Source organism: Panthera uncia (assembly GCF_023721935.1).
Source record: "Panthera uncia isolate 11264 chromosome A1 unlocalized genomic scaffold, Puncia_PCG_1.0 HiC_scaffold_17, whole genome shotgun sequence".
NCBI lineage: Eukaryota > Metazoa > Chordata > Mammalia > Carnivora > Felidae > Panthera > Panthera uncia.
This window is the reverse complement of record NW_026057577.1, coordinates 73,883,251-73,904,994: the sequence shown is the minus strand read 5'-3', so window position 1 is coordinate 73,904,994 and position 21,744 is coordinate 73,883,251. Positions and strand designations below refer to the sequence as shown.

The 21,744-nt window shown below is 37.8% G+C and overlaps 1 protein-coding gene across 1 annotated transcript in view; it reads left to right on the top strand.

The window, feature by feature from the left end:
- The window catches only part of LIX1 (limb and CNS expressed 1), a 55,080-nt gene that overhangs the window by 9,107 nt on the left and 24,229 nt on the right, over positions 1-21,744 (top strand). The window contains exon 3 of the mRNA XM_049647642.1: positions 11,729-11,892. Coding sequence (XP_049503599.1) covers positions 11,729-11,892 — 164 coding nt within the window. The remainder of the gene's footprint in view (positions 1-11,728; positions 11,893-21,744) is intronic.

Genomic DNA, 21,744 nt, shown 5'->3' with positions numbered 1-21,744 from the left:
GTCTTTGTGATTCCCTTTTGCTCCTTCATAGTCTTTCCCCTTTGCCTTCTTTAAAAAAATTACTCAGGACTTCCAAAGATATAAAAAATAAATGTAATTTACTTTAAAATTTTTTTAATGTTTATTTATTTTTGTTTAATTATTTTTGAGAAAGAGAGACAGAGTGTGAGCAGAGAGAGAGAGGGAAACACAGAATCTGAAGCAGGCTCCAGGCTCCAAGCTGTCACCACAGAGCCCAATGTGGGGCTTGAAGTCACAAACTATGAGATCATGACCTGAGCCGAAGTCAGATGCTTAACCAACTGAGCCACCCAGGTGCCCCCAAAATAAATGCCATTTAAATGTCTCCCCAAATCATATACAGTTCAGTAATTTTAAATTCTGAAGGTTGGGGTGCCTGGGTGGCTCAGTCGGTTGAGCAGCTGACTTCAGCTTGGGTCATGATCTCGCGGTCTGTGAGTTCGAGCCCCGCGTCAGGCTCTGTGCTGACAGCTCAGAGCCTGAAGCCTGTTTCAGATTCTGTGTCTCCCTCTCTCTGACCCTCCCCTGTTCATGCTCTGTCTCTCCCTGTCTCAAAAATAAATAAAAGGTTAAAAAAAAATTTTAAAAAAAATTCTGAAGGTCAAAATTAAGCCAAAAAGAATGAGATACTTTTTTTGTACATTTTTTTTAACGTTTATTTATTTATTTTTTTAATATATGAAATTTGCTGTCAAATTGGTTTCCATACAACACCCAGTGCTCATCCCAAAAGGTGCCCTCCACTTTTTTTGTACATTTTGGACAATCTCCCAAGAGGTTAACTTTGTAAAACAACCCAAAGGATCATTTCAAGAAAAATGTTCAGGGAAGAGCATGGGGACCACAGCAGAAGAAAAGAAAAAGCCAACAAAAGGAGAAACAAACCAGCTTTCCAGCTGCTGAAGGAGCTAGGCACTGATTCAAGTGCATTCCTAAAAGAAAGTTCCTCTCCTGGGAACAAAGTAATACTCCAAGTTGTCTCAGTCCTGCTGTGTAGCTGTGGCTACCTTTGAAAGAGTGTCTACACATAAGAAAAAGGGGCCCAGGATTCCTACACGTTGTACCCAACCTGACACACAAGCTGTGCCAGCAAGATTCCCCTGGCCAGATCAAAACCCGGCAGAACCTGAGGATGGTTATAAATAATGAGACAACTAGGTCTGTTGGTCAGTGTCCTGGAGTTTACCAAGCCAAATGCAAGACCCAAAGGTATCCCATTTTACTACCCATTTGGCACGAATCATAAATTGTCATCACACCTTGAGCTTGCCCCTTAGATTATTTGGGGGATCTTTTTCTATTTGTCCTCAAAAAAACTAAGAAATCACATTTGGCAAGAGCAAGCTGTACGTGATTGAACTGCTAGAATAGAAAATACTAATTAACTTTATTTTAAAATATCACCTGCTAAGGCTAATTTAATTAAAGATTATATTAAAATATTGCATAACATAAATCCATCTGTTTAGAGGCAGAGAATCAATTTAAAAATATGTTAATCATCTTGAAAGCCTCTTAATGATTTATCCTTAAATGGTAGCCTTTCCAATTTGTCTTAAACTGTTTTTGGCAAGTGATATTTTACCCAGCTAGAATTTTTTCTCTGTAAGGCAGAAAAGAAATTGGTTCTTTTTTTCTGGTAGATTTATAACATACTTTTAAGATCCCTTTTTGCTAGAAAATGAATCTTTTCCACTTAGGACTTATCTCTTATTAGGTAGTTGAACTGGGCAACAAACCATAATGTTTCTATTTTCCTGAAGCATAAACAGTCATTAAGCATTAATTTTAAGTGAAAGTTAGCCCCTGTCATGTTTGCTAAAAGCAGTTGTATTGCCTTTAGCATCCATTATAAAGTGAATAATATGGACAAACATATCTGTTTCCAGATTTTGAGATGTAGCATTTCATCCATTTATTTTCTGGCTATTATGAAGCTTTGTCTTTACCAGCAAATAGTATCAAAAGAGGCCTCCCTTTACCATTTCTGAACTTTTTGCATATTTTGGAAATAAATAGCACAATGTGTACAATTAGAGAATTTTCAGACTTGCAGACTTTTTTTTAGAATGTTTAATGATATGGTTTCCAACCCAGGAACAATCAGTTTCAAAGATGCCACATGCACGCATATAATCATGCCTTTTTCTTTCTTCCATCACCTTCTCTAACCACAAATAATAGCTAATGCTCTAGTGCTTACTATGTGTGAGGCTCTATTCTGACATTTCCCACTTAAGCCTAACAGAAACTGTGTAGTAAGTACTGCATGTTACAGTTAGAACTGGAGTAGTTAAGTAGGTACCTTTGAGTGGTAAAGACAGGATTCAAACCCAGGCATGCTGACTCCAGGTTCCATGCTTTTAACTACTGAGTAAACTGCCTGCCAGTTGATAAAAGGTGGAGAGAGAAGGCACAGTATACATTTTTTTGTGTTTGAACCAGTGTCTGTATTTGAGGATTCTTCTATAACACGCTCTATAATCCTTGGACATTTACATTCTATACATCTCAAAATGCCCATATGAAAACATAGATCATTTCTCCCTATTGGCATCTGCATCACACGCATCCAATCCGTGAAAATGACAAGCTCCAAATTTGTAGGATAAAAGCCCTCTGAGTGTCTGGTGATTGATGATCTTATCTGAAGGGGATTTGTGCTCCTTCCAGGCTGCAGAATGAGCCCTCTCTCGCCTGCCTCATCTCTTACCCACTTCTCATAGATTTTTATGCCTGAACTCCTCCCAGAAACCCTCTCTTTGGTTCACTCAGATGTACAAGAGCAGCCATACATTCTCTCCAAGTGTCTGTGCTTGTGTCTTCATGGATGGAGTCACCACAAGCAGCACAGCACCTTAGGCAAAGACAAAGGGCAAGGGACTCTGTGCTCCTGCCTTTCTCACCCACTTGGGTAAAGCTGGGGCACTAGGCCAGTGGGGTTGATTTCCAGTTATTAAAGGAAGCTAAGTCCTCTTACCCTGTCTCCTATCAAATCATACCCCTTTCCTAATGGCACCCTTTCCTATGCCCTCTTAAACAATTCCTTGGCTGACACATTATTTTTCTTACTCTGTTTGTCAAGCCATCCTTACTCCTTGGAGAGCACAGCTTCTTTCTCATCATGGTCTATATCTCATTCTTCTGAAGTGGCTCAGCTTAGGCTTTCCTCCAGGGCAGACTTTTCCTGAACTTTTCAGTCCACATTCATTTGCTTTCCCCCTGTGTAGATTGAATTCTTGTGCCATAAATTTTTAGGTTTTAAATATTACTTTAAAAACATCTCTGTTCTACAATGTAGCACTCTAATATTTTCTTCACCAATTATATTATCATATATTATTTCTGCAATCAAACTGTAAATTTTTATGGGAAGAAGCCTGTTATGAACTTCTTTTTTAAATCCATATCATCAAGGTCATGGTCATCAGATAAACTATGCCAGTCAGTACACATTGTTGGTTAATTATGTTCCACTAATGCCAGAAGCTACTTTCAAATCCTTTTCAACACATTGCTCTAGGCAAGTCAGCGTAAGTGTGTTTGAGTTGGCACTCTAAGACAAAATTACTTACCATCTCTATTCAGGGGTTTTCTAAACTCTACTTTTTAAGAAAGTGAAGACCTTGTTACAAAGTGAGTAACAATCATGTGTCTACTCTGACCAGGCTTCATCTTTCTGCCCCTACTCCACCATCTCCAGCTGAGGCATGGCTGCCACCACCATATCCATGCTGTGTGAGCACCACAGTGGTTCATACATGAAACCTCCTATTCTAGAAGGAAGTCTTGACCTCTCTAGGAATTTTAGTGACTTCACTTACCTTCTACACACTCATTCAGTTGCACTCAAATGGTTCAGAAAGGTAGAGTTTTCTTATATTCCAAGTGAATTCCACAATTGCTTCCAGATGAATAGCCCTGTGGTGTATACCAAGAAGGCTACAGAAAAGAATGAACCAGAGTCCCTGCCCTCCAGAATCTCACAGTCTGCTGTGAGTTAAATAACAGAAAACTGTATTCTGTAAGATGAATGCATTTCATTCCTCTAGCCAGAAAGAAGTCCAGCCAAGTCTGACTTTATCAGTTTAGCCTGGAACACCACATCCATTTCATTAGCATGGTTTAGAGGAGATTAAGTGCTAAGACACAAGGCCACTAATGAAATGACAGCTCAGAAAAGGAGATCCATATGGGCTGGAACCCATGAGTAAGGCATGATAGAATAGGTGGTATTTCCTCTGAAGTATGGGAGTAAATTGGATGGATAGAGGGGAGGAGCAGAAACAACACTCCTGGGAGAACTTGAACCAAAGGACAGGTAAAAAATAAGAACTATATGTTCAGGAACAAGTAAAGACACTGCTTTGCTGAAACTGATTGGGGGTTTCTATAGAAAGGATCAAAGGTTGGATGGTCAAGGTATTCCACATTGTTGGATGTCTTCACTGGTCATCTGCCTTCTGTGAAATCCTTAATGCTCATCTTTTTATAATCAAAAAGAAAGCTTGAGGAAGGGAAAAATGAAATCCTCATTTATGAAAGATTTTTTTGGAGATCGAATTACCACTCTGAAAACTCTGTCATATTCAAGTTTCAAAACACAATGACAAAGAAAGTAGCCATACTAATAATGCCTATAAATTACAATGCAAATTGTCTTGTTGATACACAAAATAATCAAAACTTCCAAAGTGGTTTATGTTAGTTCAGGCTATTGCAACAAAATACCATAGACTGGTTGGCTTAAACAACAGAAATTTATTTTCTCATAGTTCTGAAGGCTGGGATGTCCAAGATCAAGTTTTCAGCATATTTGCTTCCTGGTGATAGCACTCTTCCTGGCTTGCAGATGGCTGCCTTCTTGCTGTATATTCACATCGCCAAAATAGGAAGCTCTGGTGTCTCTTTCTGTTCTTATAAGGGCACTAACCCCATCATGGGGACCCCAACCCAATGACCTAATTTAAACCTAATTACCTCCCCAAAGCCCCATCTTCTAATACCATCATCCTGGGGGTTAGGTCTTCAACATATGGATTTGGTGATTGGGGGAAGGAAGGATAGGTAGGAGGCACAAATATTTAGTCCATATCAGGGTCAATCACTTGTGTCTGAGAAAGCAATTTGGGGAAATGCAAAGGATTAAGAAGTTTGATGTGCACAGTAAACTCAGAGGTTTAATTCCTTTCTTTACTCTCAGATGTTATAAACTGATAGAAGTCACAAAAAAGAACTAAATTTCATGCTATTATTCTTAGGCCCTCCCCAACATTTCTCTCTCCTTCTACTCCTCTCACACCCTTGGTCTCAGCCATTTGATATTCTATTTCTTTGTAGTAATTTTACCAGTTTAACATCAGTTACCTTGAAAAACATAAAACCACTGATGACCTGTGGGTATTATACTGTGAACTAGGAGGGATGCTCAGTTTGTCCTGACTCCAGCATCAGGCAAATTGTTAACCATCTACCTTATCCCAGTCTAGCTGAGGATGCACTACCTCTCTCATATTGTGTCCAGATTCACTGTGGATGACCAATTTATCTTGTCCTGGCTGTGGATAAAGACCTTTTTCTTTAGTGTCCATTAAAACAAAGTAGAAAGTTAAAAAAAAAAAAATCAAAACAAACTTTACTAAACTTTGAGAGGAATAATGCATAACCAAAAATGATATGTTCCAAACTATAGCTTCTTGACATTAAGATGGAGGGCATAATCAGGCAGAGAATTGACCTTGACTTTTGCTCATGGCCCTCTGCCCAGGAAGCCTGTCCAAGCTCCTCATCAGTCTTTTATCATTTCCTCTTCTTCCTCTTGTTTCTCCGTTAGTCATCCTTACTTGAAAGAAGGGACTAGAATGGGAGGCCCAGTCACTGCCCTCTCTGAGGTATACAATCAGTGGGTATTTACACCATTGCTTTAAACCAGAGCAAAGTGTTGGTTGAAGATTGGTCATCAGGATACCTGTTCACATCCTGGCTGCTCATTCATTATGACAGTTCCAAGCTGGAAACATGTCATATAACCTGAATGAAAAAATACAAATATTGGCCTTTGCTTTATTTGACTTTGTCAAGAATGTGTCAAAAAAAAAAAAAAAATGCCCCCTGGGAAAACATAGGTGAGGTAATTCTTGTGGAGAGCCTCACATTGCCAACAGCCTCACAAATGCAGCACATCTTTTATGCTTTGATGATATTCAAATACTCAACTAATATTAATTATGCTCATACTATGTTCCAGACTCAGTGGAAAGAAAAAATGATGTAATTCTTCCTCTAAAGAGCACTGTCTTCAGTAGAGGTAGGCACACATGAAAACAACTTAAACTCTGCCATAATTAGAGAGTGTCTCAGAATGAACAAAGAGCATAGATTATAAACTCAGCACTAGGTTAAAAATCCCAAGTTTAAGACTTAGTAGCTGTTTGATTGTACCTTGAACATCTTTAATGTCTAATCTATAAGTTGTGGATGATAATGCCCAGTTGTAGGGGATGTTATAAAGATTAAAAGAGACAAGGTACCTGGGTAGCTCAGTCAGTTAAGCGTCTGACTTTGGCTCAGGTCATGATCTCACAGTCCGTGAGTTTGGGCCCCACGTCAAGCTCTGTGCTGACAGCTCAGAGCCTGGAGTCTGCTTCGGATTCTGTGTCTCCGTCTCTCTCTGCCCCTCCCCTGCTCATGCTCTGTCTCTCTCTGTCTCAAAAATAAATAAAAACATTAAAAAAAATAAAGAGTAAATGAGAAAATGCATAGTGCCTGGCTTATAATAGGTACCCATGGATATCAGAATAGCAACTTCTTCCTATAACAGGACTTCTCAAACTTTAATGTGCATCAGATTGCCTGAGAATCTTGTTAAAAATGCAGATTCTGGGGGCGCCTGGGTGGCTCAGTAGGTTAAGTGTCCGACTTCAGCTCAGGTTGTGATCTCGTGGTCCGTGAGTTCGAGCCCCGCAACGGGCTCTGTGCTGACAGCTCAGAGCCTGGAGCCTGTTTCAGATTCTGTGTCTCCCTCTCTCTGACCCTCCCCCATTCATGCTCTGTCTCTCTCTGTCTCAAAAATAAATAAAGGTTAAAAAAAATTTTTTTTTTTAAATGCAGATTCTGGTTCGCTAGGCCTGGGGTGGGGCCTATGATCCTGCATTTCTAACCAGTCCCCAAGTGATATCCATGCTGCTTCTCAGAGAATTGAAGTTTTTGAAACAAGGATTTCGTGATTATTTTGGCTTTGTTTTTATTTTTAAGTAGTTGATGCTGAAAGTGAATCTTAAAAGATAACTAGGCCACGCAAGAAGTCAACAGCCACTGGGGAAAAGGGCATTCTAAGAAGAGGAATGGAAGTAAGACGCTTGCCATTAACATAAAACTCAAGGAAGTGTAAGGGGCCTGGAAGGTGTCTTGAGGAGAGAGGAGAGAGGTGGCTTGTATGGAACAAGAGAGTATCAAGACATGGAGTCTTCTATGCCTTGCCAAGGAGTTATTTATCTTATAGGTAATGAGGGACTCACAGAGGGATTTTAAGAAGATGTGAATGAGAGGCGCCTGGGTGGCTCAGTTGGTTAAGCATCCAACTTCGGCCCAGGTCATGAACTTGTGGTTTGTGAGTTCAAGCCCCGAGTTAGACTCTGTGCTGACAGCTCAGAGCCTGGAGCCTGCTTCAGATTCTGTGTCTCCCTGTCTCTCTGCCCCTCCCCGCTCACTCTCTCTCTCTCTCTCTCTCAAATAAAAAATAAATAAACGTTAAAAATTAAAAAAAAATGTTAATGATTTCGTGAACTGTGAGATTTAGAAGATTACCCTGGAAACAATTGGAGGATGGGTTGGATAGGAGAATAATGGAAGTCAGGAGGATATTATGGTATACTGGATGAGATATGAACCAATGCAGCAATGGCAGTACAGATTGAGAGGAAGTGGAGATTATGCAAGACATTAGGATATGGAATTGGTAAAACTTGGGCATTTATTAGAATGGAAAGAGGACATGAAATTTAAGGTTCCTGCCAGGTTTTTGATGTAGGTGACTGAGTAGGTTATAATATTACTTTCTAAATACTTCAGGAGGAAGAGAAGAGTTTTTGGGAAAGAAAATTAGTTGAGTTTGGAAAATGTTGAATTTGTGTGACATCTAATAAGCAAGTATCTATTAACAAAGTTGGAGCTATAGGAGAATGATGTGGGAACCATTGGCTTATATTATGGTAGATGCAGTCATGGAGATAGGTTCTGTCATTTAAGGAAAATGGTAGAAAGCAAGAAAAGACAAGATTTTTATTCAGATCAACGTGAGGGGTAATGGAGGAAGAGAAACCCAAAAAAGAAACTGAGAGCAAATGGTTAAAAATAGAAAAGCAGAATCAGGATGAATGCTGTCAGAAAAGACTAGAGATATGAACATTTCTAGAAGAAACTGACCAGCTATGTCAAATACAGTTAGAGGTCAAATACATAAGAACTGAAAATTAAGATTTGTTGATATTTGCTAGAGCAGTTTCAGCGGAATAAAGTGCAGAAGAATAAAGTCAGATTGTGGAGGGTTAAAAATGAATGGAAGATAAAGAATCCGAGATAGTAATATAAGATATTCTTTCTAGTAGCTTAGCCACAACAGGAAAATATTAATAACTAATAGCCAAAAATAGTTCCAAGGTTGAGTGTTTCATTTAATTGACTGATTGATTGATTCATTATCTTGATCATGCCTATGGCTGCTGAGAAGTTGTGAATAAAGAGGAAACCTTTAAAAATAGGAGGTGAAGAGAATTACTACCAGAACAATGCCATTTGAGACTGGAAGAAATAATGTGGATCTGGGCACTTGAGCAGATGGGTCACTAGATGTGGGGATGGATATCACATGCTTGGTAGCCCAATTTTTTTCTGTAATAAGGGAGACAGGATCATTAACTGAGCATCAAAGGGCAATTGTGGCTAGGGACTAAATTGTGTAGTGAGGCCTATCCTCAAACTTGGGTGGTTTTCTTCAGCAGAAGTTAAGCCTCTGCTTGCATTTCCTTTGACATTGCCCATAAACCTTGTTGCTACTACTTCAAAAAAAATAAAGGATCATATGTTTCATAAATAGAGTATCCTCTGCTATACTGATTCTTTGGAATTTCAAATAGCAAGCTGGCCTTCTTCCCTTTGCACTCCATTCATCAGGTTTTCCAGTCGACAAGAGGAGATAGAGATAGAAAGATGGATTGTGTGTGTGCATGTACATATGTTGTACTCTTTAGAGGTGATGACATACACAGAACTATCAAAGAAGTCTTCCAAGGTTGCAGAATGAAAAATTTGAAAACTGCTACTCGTGTTCATATAGAAATCTACTTATTACATACCTTTGAACTCTGTAATCCACATAGCTTTGCATGCCAAAATTCTTGTGTTCATTTTACCTAGACTATCATGAGTCTTCATCTTCCAACTTCAGTTCTCAGCTTAAATTCATCCAACAATGAACTGACTTAAAATAGCAGTCTATTGTGCCTTGTGGACTATCAGAGCAACAGTTTACTGGCTTTTGTTTTAGGCTTCAGTCTTTAAGACATCCTGCTGAATTCTGGTGGTCACATGCAAGTAGAAATGCAAACCAGAGGGCTCAAAAATCCTTGCTTTCTTAGAGCTGGGAGGCCAGGGAAGATGAGTAGCAAAAATACAGTTTAGGATATAAAAGTTCTATTTAGAAGTACATCAACTGGTAGAAAATATTATTCAAATATTTTTGAATAAATGAAAAACTCTGTAATGACCAATCTCACCTTGACCACTTAAACATGTACTTTTTAGTTAATTCACCTACACCTTCTGATAGTCTTATGTTTTCCTTTTTTTTTTTTCAAAATACTTCTTAAATACTAACCATTACAGTTTTAAAATATACTCAGGCATCTGATTCCTTAGGCATCTTGAGAATTTGCCTGAACTGCACACTATGAAACTAATCCACGACCTAGGAATGAGGTAAAGGCGCCACGTGCTCTAGTAAACAACTTAGAAGGTGGTTGTGCATTGTTTTTGCCTCCAGGTTAAACTCTGTGACTTTCCTGACTCCCTGAAAACTACTGAAGCCCAACATTTTGAAGCACAGTTAGGAATGTATTTAGGAGAATGCAAAGGACATAGGCACAATATTATGCAAAGACTGTTTGGAAGAACAAAAACTATTTAATCCAGAACTTGAGGAAACCTGAGAGTTGTCTGTATTAGTATACTTTCATATACAAGTGAAAGACACCAATACAAAATGATTTAAGGAAAAAGCAGATGCATTGACTCAGGGGCTCAAAGTATTTCTTTGGAACTTAGTCTTTCTTTCTCCATCTCTTGGTTTTACACTTCTCTGTGTTGGCTTTCTTCTCAGCCACGTTTCTCCCTTGCTTGGGCAGTGCCACACTTACCTCCTATCCTCCCAGCAACCTAGTGAAAAAGGGGAGAATCTAGTCTTCCAACATTTCCAACAGAAGTCCTGCACTCATTGGTTCTAAATGACTTGGCTTTGGTCAAATCTCCATCCCTCAACCCTGAAGAAGACATGGTTGAAGGAAAGATGATTGTTTAAAGAAAACCTTTGTGCTATTCCCACAAAGAGGGGAAGCAAATGCCAGGCAGGCAAAAACAACAGATGTCCTATATTGCCTTCATGCATGTGGTGGACTTTCATGTGGATTAGGGGATAAACTTCTGTGAGGCCCCAGAAATGAGAAATAGACCACTTGCAGGAACCTTACAGGAAAGCAGATTTCAGCTTACTCCCAAAAAGGATCTTTTCACAGAACCATTAAGAGTTGAAACGGGCTGCCTCAAGGTGTGCCAAGTGCCAGCTCCTTCCCTATGTTAAGGCACAAGCCAGATAGGCAGCTGTCAATAGTGTTGTGTAAGACATTCCTACATTAGGCAGAACTTTGCCTGCATGACCTATAAGGTCTCTTTTGATGCTACAATTCTATTATCCTTGTTAATTTCCACAATTCAATTTGCAGTACAGGATAAACAAACCAACCAAATTTGATCTGAAACTTCTGCAGGCTATCACAGGTCATTTAATCTAAAACACATGGCTATAGCCATTACTATGTTTTCTGAAGTCATCTAACAGACGTAGTCCTTAACAAGGTCTCCATGTTATTAGTTTCACTTATGGCTTTTTCCAGCCTCCTGCTTATTACACAATTGCCTTTCATTCTCCTTTAGATTGGGATGGAGAGGAGCATGAAAGAGTTTTCTTCTTTCTGCCTTTCTCCTCTTAAATCTTATAATAGGTGGGTCCCAATTAAAATTCCATTGTTTATATCTTTACCTCCAAATTTGGCTTTCACTTTGTAGGTGTAAGAATCTATGAGAAATGGGAGCAGGGGCCATGGATAACCATAGCTCTAAACAAAGTTTATTGAAACAAATTTTCAAAGAAGAAAGAGTGACGTTTTTAATTTGATATTAAAAATTAATTTATAAAGTAAATTTAATATACTGCAACATTATTAGAATTACGTTACCAAACCGCTTGAGCCATACTCATAAAGAGATAAACACATTTGCATTAAATAGGAAAGCACTCCCTCCCACTCCCACAGTACATACTGTTCTGCCTAAATTGGAAATGACATGTTACACAATCCAGCATGCAAATAAAATTTTGTTTTTGCCAGAGTACATCCTTCCTTAATAACCGATTGTGTTTTTTTGTGTTTTTCAGTGAATGTTGTGTCAATGTTACAGGAATTTTGGGAAAGCAAGCAGCAGCAGAGGGCTGCATTCCCAAGTGAAGGCGTGGTGGTCTATGAGTCACTGCCATCTCCAGGACCGCCCTTTGTGAGTTATGTGACCCTCCCAGGGGGAAGCTGTTTTGGCAACTTTCAGGTAAGAAACAACCATAAATTGGTCAGGAAAAGTTAATTGGGTTAAGAGAGTAAGTCGTTTCATAAAATGGTAACATTATAAGCTTTCTTGGTCGTAGTGAAAAATAAGTTGTGTCACATTCCATTATATATACAGGTTGGTCAGGTGTTCCAATTTTTTTAAATGTAAGTGTTTTAAATTAAGTGATGTTTCTTTGTGGAAAATTAATTTTATAGCATTTTATTTGCTGATAGCTGCTGCCTTTCCCCTCAGAATATTTTAGAATAAACCATACGGAACAAGGAAACTCTTGCAAAGTCCTTCCATCTGGGGCCTTCCATCAATTTTGTAATCAAATGCTAATCAATCTACTACACACCAAAGCACGAACCAACAGCAAAGGTTGAGACTCACAGGTCTGAGTTCAGGCACTTGTACTAAGCCCAAGTTCTGCCTCTGAATAGCTGTATATCCTTGGGAAGCTGATTTTAACTTCTTGATTTCACTGATTTTGAAATGGGGAATAATATCCATGGTGTTAGTTGGGAGTCATATCAGATATATATGCAATATACTTATATGCACATACTAGGTATTCTAAGTATTTTTTGGTAATTATTATAAAGGCTCTTCTAGTTGGTTAAATCTTTATTTTGTTTATGATTAACGTAAATGATGATGCATTTCTAGTTGTATATCAACTCACACAAAAACATTGCCTATATTAACCATCAACTTATGATTGTCCAGTGTATATGACAAATATTCATTGACTAGGAAATATCAAGCGTTGGGCCCAATGATGAGGATATAATCCATACCTTGAAGAAATAAGGGTGCAAAAAAATTATAGTAATCAAATAGTTATAGATGAGGGTCAATGAAAGCATAAAGAAGAAACTTCTCAGTTTACCAATCACCTTTCTAAGTACTCCTTTAATGCAGTAACTCTCTCTCTCAATTTTCCATAACTGGCAAAAATGCTTTAATTATAGTTTATGAACTATATGCTCAACAAGCATTCAAGTTTCCCTCTTAGGTTTGACAACTAGGAACCCCAGAGGCAATTTACAGTGTACCTCTTTGCAGTGTGAGTCTACAAAACTTAATGTCACGTAATTAAGGACTAACATTATACTTGATATTATTTATATTTCTACCTTTACTCTCCCTTTGAACCTAGTGTGCCTTACTCATTTATTTTATCCTGCTACTGTGTATCTATTACATGTTATTTCAAACCTTTATGGAGTGAGTCTAATAAATAGACCCAAACCATGAGGGTGTCTTTGCCAGTCAATACAGGGGACATGACATTCCTAGCATACAGAACAGTATGTGGAAAGGTCTGGAGGAAGAGAAAACCACAAGAACTTTCAGACTTTGGGAAGCCTAAGTGTGTCTGTGGCAGGGAAATGGTAGGAGATGATGGAATAGGCACTCATATCAAACAATAAATTTTCTTCATACTTTGCAAAGGAGAACAGGTTCTATTCTGTGTACAATCAGAACCCCTGAAGGATTCTGAGCAGGAGACTGATACATTCAAATGTGTTTCAGAAGGATTATTCTGACAGTAGCATGACAGTAATTTTCAGGCTAATAAAAGAACTGTTTTCAAAACTTCTGGCCCAGCCTGCTACGGAGGTCTTGCTTTCTCCTACCCTGAACATTGATCAACAGTGGACCTCTATTTGACCTCGACTAATGACAGTGAGTTGCCTAATGAAGATGATTTGAAGGCAGGTCTAGAAGCCTCAAAACAGAGTTTAACATAACCACAGATACTTAGACAAGGATGAGGGAGAGGGGAAGGGGAAGAAAGGCAGCAACTGAGAAAGGGATTCCCAAACCATGTGAACCTGCAGGCCCATCATTGAGCATTCTAAGGTGAAGTCTGCCTATTCATACAGAGCTTCCATCAGACTTCTCATTCAGAGGAGACCTTCTAGGCAGAACTTGCTCTGTGGCAGAACTACTCAGCCACAGAACAAGGTCTTGCCAGCCACCTGAATGAATCTCTTTGTCCATGAATGTAAATGGTCTAAAGACCACCAAACATCTGAGGAAAACTAAAAACAGAAGAGAAAGGCCAAGTCAAACAAACATAAGAATATAAAGAATTCAAGCAACAGATGACATAAGAGAGGATTCCAGTGAGTATCCTCAGAAAATTGTGGAAAGATATTTATCCTTGAAATAGCTATGAAACAAGGCAGGGAACAAGAAATTTAAAAATATGGTTGCCAAATTAGAATAATAAAAATAAATAAATAAAAGAGGAGTAAATAGATGAGTGGACATAGGTCACAGCCAAATTAGTGAAGGATGACAAAGTAAAAATTTTATTAGTAAAGTAAATGTTCTACAACATAGAGCAAAAAGACAAAGAGACGGGAAAAAAATTAATACAGAAGATATGGGGATAAATCCTGGAGGCAAACGTTAATCTCATAAGGGTTCTAGAAAGAGACAAAGGAAATGGTGGTGAATAAATATATAACAGAAACAATTTTCTTTGAGTTAAAGAAATCACAAATTTTCATATAGAAATGAAAATTTATTTTACATTTCTATAATTTAAAATTTCTATAATATGGAAATTTACGAAAATTTATTTTACATTTCTATAATGTAAAATTTCTATAATATGGAAATGCCCTACCATATTCCAAATAGGATCATGATGAAAGAATCACAGAGTTCTGTGGGACTTAGAGAAAATATTCTGCTCAACAGATGGATCAAGAGCCTTTTTTTTTGATACTAGATTTGTAATTGATCTCACTGGTTTGGGTTTTAGTTTTTGGTTTTATTTTAATGTAGATTGAATTTCTATGTAAGATATGTTTGGAGGAACTGATGTCATAGGGCAAAAAATGGCAAACCTGGTCAATAAAACTGAACTATTCTTTTGAAAAGATTAATAAAAAACATTTTTGGCATTTCTGAGTAAGAAACAATACAAAGCATATACTACACTAAGCGTGATAAAAGGAATGCAATCATAGGAGTATAATATAAGAATACTACATAAACAATTATATTGAAAAACATGAAAACTTAGATGATATTAAAAAAACTTAGATGATATTGACTACGTTTTGGGAAGTCTCTGTATTATCTTTGAAACTCTTCTATAAGTCTACAATTATTTCAAAATTTAAATTTAAAAAATGTTTTCAGTGGCTCCCTATTACCTTCTTATTAAAGTTTAAATTCCTTAAACTGGACCCCAACTTTCCCTTTCAACTTTATCTCCCTGAATTCCTCTTCTGACACTCAATGCTTCAGCCTAATTGTTCTTCATTTATATCTTGACCTCTTCTAGCTACTACTTATATGCATATACTTATATGCATATGCATAGTCTATAATAAAATGTAAATGCCTCAGAGATAGGCTCTGTATCCTATCCCTATGACTCCAAGCACTGTGCTTTGCATATAGTAATGCCTAATAAATTTTGTTGAAGGAATAGCTAAATAAATGAATAAAAAATCTCAAAAATCACTGAAATTTAAGGGCGCCTCGCTGGCTCAGTAGGTTAAGCATTTAACTTTTGATTTAGGCTCAAGTCATGATCTCACACTTTGTGAGTTCAACCCACACGTTGGGCTCTACACTGACAGTGTGGAGCCTGCTTGGGATTCTCTCCCTCTCTCTCTCTCTCTCTTTTTCTGCCTCTCCCCTTCTCACACTCTTGTCTCAAAAATAAATAAATAAACTTAAAGAAATCACTGAAGTTTATATTTGTCCATTATTGTATACGATCACTATTCATTGATATATAAAATAGTATATATATTATTATATGCAATACAGTATATCAAATAAGGTATTTTACCTAACTATAAGATGGTGGGCTGGCAAGGAAAAGTCAGAAACATTAAAACCAAATAATATTATTATGTTCATATCTGTGGCTTAATTTAAAAATATTGATGTAAAAAACCATCTAAGTCTCTCTGACTTTAATTTATGCGTAATAACTTTCCTTCCACCCTATACCCATGCCATGACTAAGCAAGATTTGGCCATCCTCTCACCCAAGTGTTCATTATGTCTGTCCTTATGTAATAAGTGCATTCATTATAATCTATCTAGAATATAATGTATATGACAGATCAGTGCATGGGTCTAGAGCACATGAGTTTAAGAAACTCAAATTTTCTTGTTTTTGTTTTTTGCTTTCACTACACTGAGAATTATGAATTTCCCAATCATCTCATAAATTTCTACTTAAAATGATAGGGCTTCCCCTAGATAGTACATTCAACATCCTCCTTGTGGTCTTTAAAAAATAGAAGACAAAATGAGAAAACTGAACTCTTCAATAGGGAAGCCTCTTGGTGATTTCTCTAATCATTTCAGAGTCTCCTTTACCTTATGTTTAAATCATTATATTTTAAGGTTCTCAGGAGGATTGTTAACATCGTTGCTTTAAAAGATGCAGAATTTCCTGAATCAAATGTTTTGAAAATGTGTTTGGGTGATTGGCTGACAAATCTGGTCCCTTAACCCATTTGGCCTTCCAAAATATGATTTGAGAAAGGAAAACCAGGAAATAGAAAAAAGAAAGAAAATTTCTCCTAAAGCAATGTCCTTACCCTTTTCTTTGTCAGTTCAGAAACCATCTTAAATGTTATTTTCACCATATAACATTTCATCATGTTTTTGCCAGCAGTTGGCCAGTAAGAGCCTACATGCTCATTCCTGCAATGCTTTTCACATAATCAAATGTCACCCTTGTGCACTGCAAATCATTTCATGATGGATTATTAATGCCAAGACCATGTGCTGAGACATGGAGAAACCATTATGCCAGCAGTAGCCTTCTTACTGAGCCATGGACGTCACCTCCAGTGGTGCCAAGTAATTGAAAATACTTGAAGTGGAGTATGGGACTGGATTGAAGGATTAATCCTTCTGGTTTCATGAAAGCTGTAAGAGATTATGCCCATTCATTCTTTAGAAAAATGGTATTCAGACTTAGCTTTAGTTTTCTGATTAATCAAAGGAAAGCAGTCAAAAGGCTCTGATGGACACAAACCACTGGTTTTATGCAAAGAAACCTCCCACTGAAGTAAATGGGAGGCTTGTGTCCAAGAAGACTAATTAAAGAACTTTCAGTTAGTCTTGACACCACAAGCCACAAAAAAATAAAGAGCCGGAGGGAAAGACAGCAGCCATAATCTTGTTTAAACTATGCCTTCCTAAATTACTATGTATTAGAAAAAGAGAAGTGAAAATATGATTCATTTTTGAATTTCAAAACAATGAACAAATGACCTATTGATATTAAATTATTTTTCTTTTAGAAAGTTATATTGAAACACATTAGTTCTTATTGTGTCTTTTATAACAGAAACCATCCTCTAATATTACAGGCATTAGGTAGGAATTCATGCATTTTGGACATATTTTCTTTATGCCATTTTCGTCTAGGCAGTTAATCCTTCCCTAGCCACATATCATGACCATGAAAACTTGCAGTAATTTCCATTTTTTTACAATAAGAGCAACACAGAGGCCATCAGATCAACGTCTGGCTCCCCTTTTGATGAACTCAGAAGGAAAGCCACTCACTGCTTCAGCAGCTGTTTCTGTTTTCAAATGCAAAAGGAGAACTTATTTGAGTATTTTATCTTATTTTCTATTTTGATTAAAAGGTTTGATTCAAATTTTGTTTTCCGGCCAGTGACGTGGCCTTCCAGGTAGCCTGCTAGAGTGATTTGGATTAATGAAACTTCATTCTTATTTGGAATAAAAACCAAAAATTCCTTTGAGTGTAGTACTAGACCATGCGATTATTTATGTGCATAAGTTGGGATTGAATAAAAAATGTGTCCCCTGGCTAAAACACTGATGTGATAGCTCGATTTATTTGAAGTACAGGACACTAAGCCATTTGGGTATCATATCTTTTTTCACATAAACATTTTGCTGTTGTTAAAATTTCTTCACAGAAAATAAATATAGGTGTTAAACACGGTTCGGGTATTTAGGCTGTTTTGTGTATTGCCAATCACCCCACAGAACTGAGACATTTCATATTTCCAGAGGCAACCCATTGATTGATTTTTTTTCAACAAATATTTGGTGTTGCATAACACGCTGCACAGTTGAGAGATGTGAGAGGAACACACAGAGCAGATGAGCTCCTAGCAAAGCTCTGTCTCTAAAAGGCTTTTCATTTTTATGCCTCTTAGTTTTCACACCAAAACTTTTGCCTGTGAAGATACCTAGAAAAACTACTTTTCCAAGATATATATGGCCTAAAAGAAGGAGAGGACTGTTTGATTTTATTGTGTTTTAGTTACTTGTGGCAGTAAGCATACTTCCCCTGTATTATCAGATATAAAACACATGTTTTACACTTTCATGCATTGAATGATTCTCAAAGTCCACGGAATTAAAAGTATATTTAAATCACAACAAACTAAGTTTATAAAAGTAAGTTTTTACCAGGAGACATGAACTAATAGAAAATATTATTAATTCATAGACTTGGTGAAATGGAATCATAATGTTTTTTTCACTGTTTATTAAATAAGGCCTAGCCTTAACATTCTGTGTCCCAAATAGAGATTTAGTTCCTGCCAGAAAATTGAGATTCTTACCCTACACTAAAGCTGTTTTAATGCAAAGTATTTCTATTTGAAATCATCCATGACCTCTCTGTCTCCAGACTTGTACACCTTGACCCAAATGCACAACACACCATGCAATGTAACGTAACTTCTAAAGGAGGCATTTCCTGGTAGAAATCTCCACAGGAAAGCACCCTGTGTTGCAACTAATGAGACCCAAAGATAGGAAGGCTAGTTATAGCCCCTTCCCATTTGAAAGTCATATGTCAAGACTTTAATGACTTGCCCATAAAACTGGGAGTGCATATTGGTTTTTTTTTTATTTTTATTTTTTTACATTTTATTTATTTTTGATAGAGACAGAGCAGACGTGGGGGAGGGGCAGGGAGAGACGAGACACAAAATCCAAAGCAGGCTCCAGGCTCTGAGCTGTCAGCACAGGGCCAGACGTGGGGCTCGAACTCACAAACTGCAAGATCATGACCTGAGCCGAAGTCTGATGTTTAACCGACTGAGCCACCCAGGCATCCCAGGAGTGCATGTTGTTTTAATGAGATGTTGTATTTATTCCCCAGCCCTGTTCCCTGACTTTAATCTATGTCTTTTCTTAGTGAGCAAAGTGAACAGAGATGCTTGGCCTCCAAATAGAACAGAGTGCAGTGAAAGAAATGCTTGGGAAGAGAATCCACAGTAAATAAAGACTTGGGACTATCTTCACAGGAGTCTCCAAGCCCCTAGTTGAATGAGCTTTAGGAAGATACTGTCTCTCGAGTTGCTGAGTGAGGAAGAAAAGCTGACTCCATCTTGCCCCGTCCCCCCTCCATCCCTCTCAGTGCAATCAGAGCCAAGTCCTTTTACATCAAAGCAACTATAAAAATAAACCAAAACTTTGAGCCCTGATCAATTCATCTTGTCTTCACCTGAACTTGAAAAAAGCAAAGGAATAAAAGAAAAAAGGGGAAAGAAAAAAACGCAAGGAGCAAAACACAACATGGTTTTGTAATAGTTACCAGGGACCTTGGTCTAGGTATGTGTGTAGAATAGCATTTGCAGCAGAGGTAAACTAGGAGGAGGCCAGGTGGTTTATATTATAAAAATAACATTCTGACCCACCATGTGCATGAAACGTTTCTTTCAGTTGACAGGAACTGGTGAGTTTTCTCTGAAAATTGGACTCCCAGACCACTCCCCTCCCCCATACCTAGCAAAGACCCCGATTCCCAGCACACACAGAGTTCCAAATTGCTCCCAACATATTTGCAGCCAGCCTGACCTACAGAGAAAGAGACACAATATTAACTTGAGTGACTGAGTTTCAACGGTTGCCCTTTTTCACATCACCATCTGGAAGGAGAAAAAATGCTAATATATCCACAATTAGATAAATTGGAACACATGCAAATGTTCATGCTTAGACCAGGGCAGTCAAGGTCTTAAAGAACTGAAAAGGGGACAATTAGCAGCAGGGCCTGGCTTGCGGCATTCTTTGTGCTGATGCCTTGCTGTCAGGATGAAACAGAGGTGTTGGTGACACTGACCAGAGCTGGCAGGCCATACACACACAACTCTGCAAGTCGCTTGCTGAGACTTGAACTCTGATTCCCAAAAGCAAAATTTTTCCAACCACCTGAATGACAGACTTGACAGCCTAAAGGACTTGGGCAAGAATTCTCACCTCTCAGTCAGTTTATTTGGTTTTGCCACCTGCAAAGTCCCACCTCAGGACATCCCTTGGGTAAATGTGCCATTCAGGGAATGCCACCTAAGTAACACTGACCTGCCCTTGACCCCAAGGGGGACAACATTTTCAGGTCTGAATTCATACATAGATTCGATCTGTCACATTTGCTATTACTGTTCTTATTCAAAAATCTAATTTCTTAAATAGACTATTTTTCAACTCCTTGGCTATCATTAGTAGGGACTGAGTTAAGTGTGCCTAACTTGGTTTTGTACATTTTGGACCTACAAACCATTTTTTTTTCTTGATGTCTTTCAAATACAAATATGAAAGGGGCACCTGGGTGGCTCAGTCACCCAGCAGACAGCAGTCTGATGTCCTCGCAGAGCCTGCATCAGATCCTCTGTCCCCCCTCTCTCTGCCCTCTCTCCTGCTTATGCTGTCTGTCTGTCCATCTGTCTCTCTCTCTCTCTCTCAAAAAAAAAACCAAAAAACAAAACCTGAAGCCACAAGAGAATTAAAATAAATAAATAAATAAATAAATAAATAAATAAAAATACGAAAAATCCTAAAAAGTCTGATGTTTAAGATGGAAAAAAGTTACTTATATGGATGTCTTTCCATGTGCTTTCCTATGGAAAACACTGTAGTTGAGATGTATGTACAGTAACATCTTGAGGTCCAGAAACAGCCATTCAACCCATGTATTCTTCCTATTTTCTCATACTAAGCATGGGGAAAATTATTAATCAAATGAAGGCTCTCAGGAAAGTAACTGTTCAGAATATAAATTGTGCCAGCCTAACCAGGTTTCTAGGAACAGTAACACATTTATCAATATTTGTAAAGTATTTAATAAATAATTAACATTAAAATTCGTTTCTTATTAGGCATTTCTATTTTTTTTCCCTTTTTTTTAATGTTTATTTTTGAGAGGTGGGGGGTGGGGTGCAGAGAGAGAGAGGAAGACACAGAATCTGAAGCAGACTCCAGGCTCCGAGAGCTATCAGCATCAGCAAAGAGCCCGATGCGGGGCTCCAACTCACGAGCCGTGAAATCACGACCTGAGCTAAAGTCAGACACTTAACCTACTGAGCCACACAGGCACCCCAGGCATTTCTATTTTAATAACATGTACATGACACCCAAAATTTTATTTTACTTAAGAACTTCTGTACATCCTAAAAAGTTGATAAGTTACTATTTTATTTCAGGACAACCTACTGACTCGCAAATTAATCTTGGTTGAATAATTTGCCATTGTACAGTGCCACAGTTTGGGAAATTATCATGGAAGGAATAAAAACTGCTGAGCAGAAAAGGAAAATGGAGACCTCACTTACTTAAATCAGCAGTGCTTATATACTTCCTAAGGGCCTAATTTTAGAACTGTCATAAAGAATTTTTTTTTCAACCTGAACACTGCATTCCTTGATTCTTTGGTAGAAGCAATTTCACTAGTGAGAAATTAACATTTTGATGATAGCAGAGGTGGACTTCCTATTGTGATATTGTGATTTATAATAAGAAATACATATTTCTTTTTTTCAACATTTTTTTTTATTTTTTTTTTTTATTTTTGGGACAGAGAGAGACAGA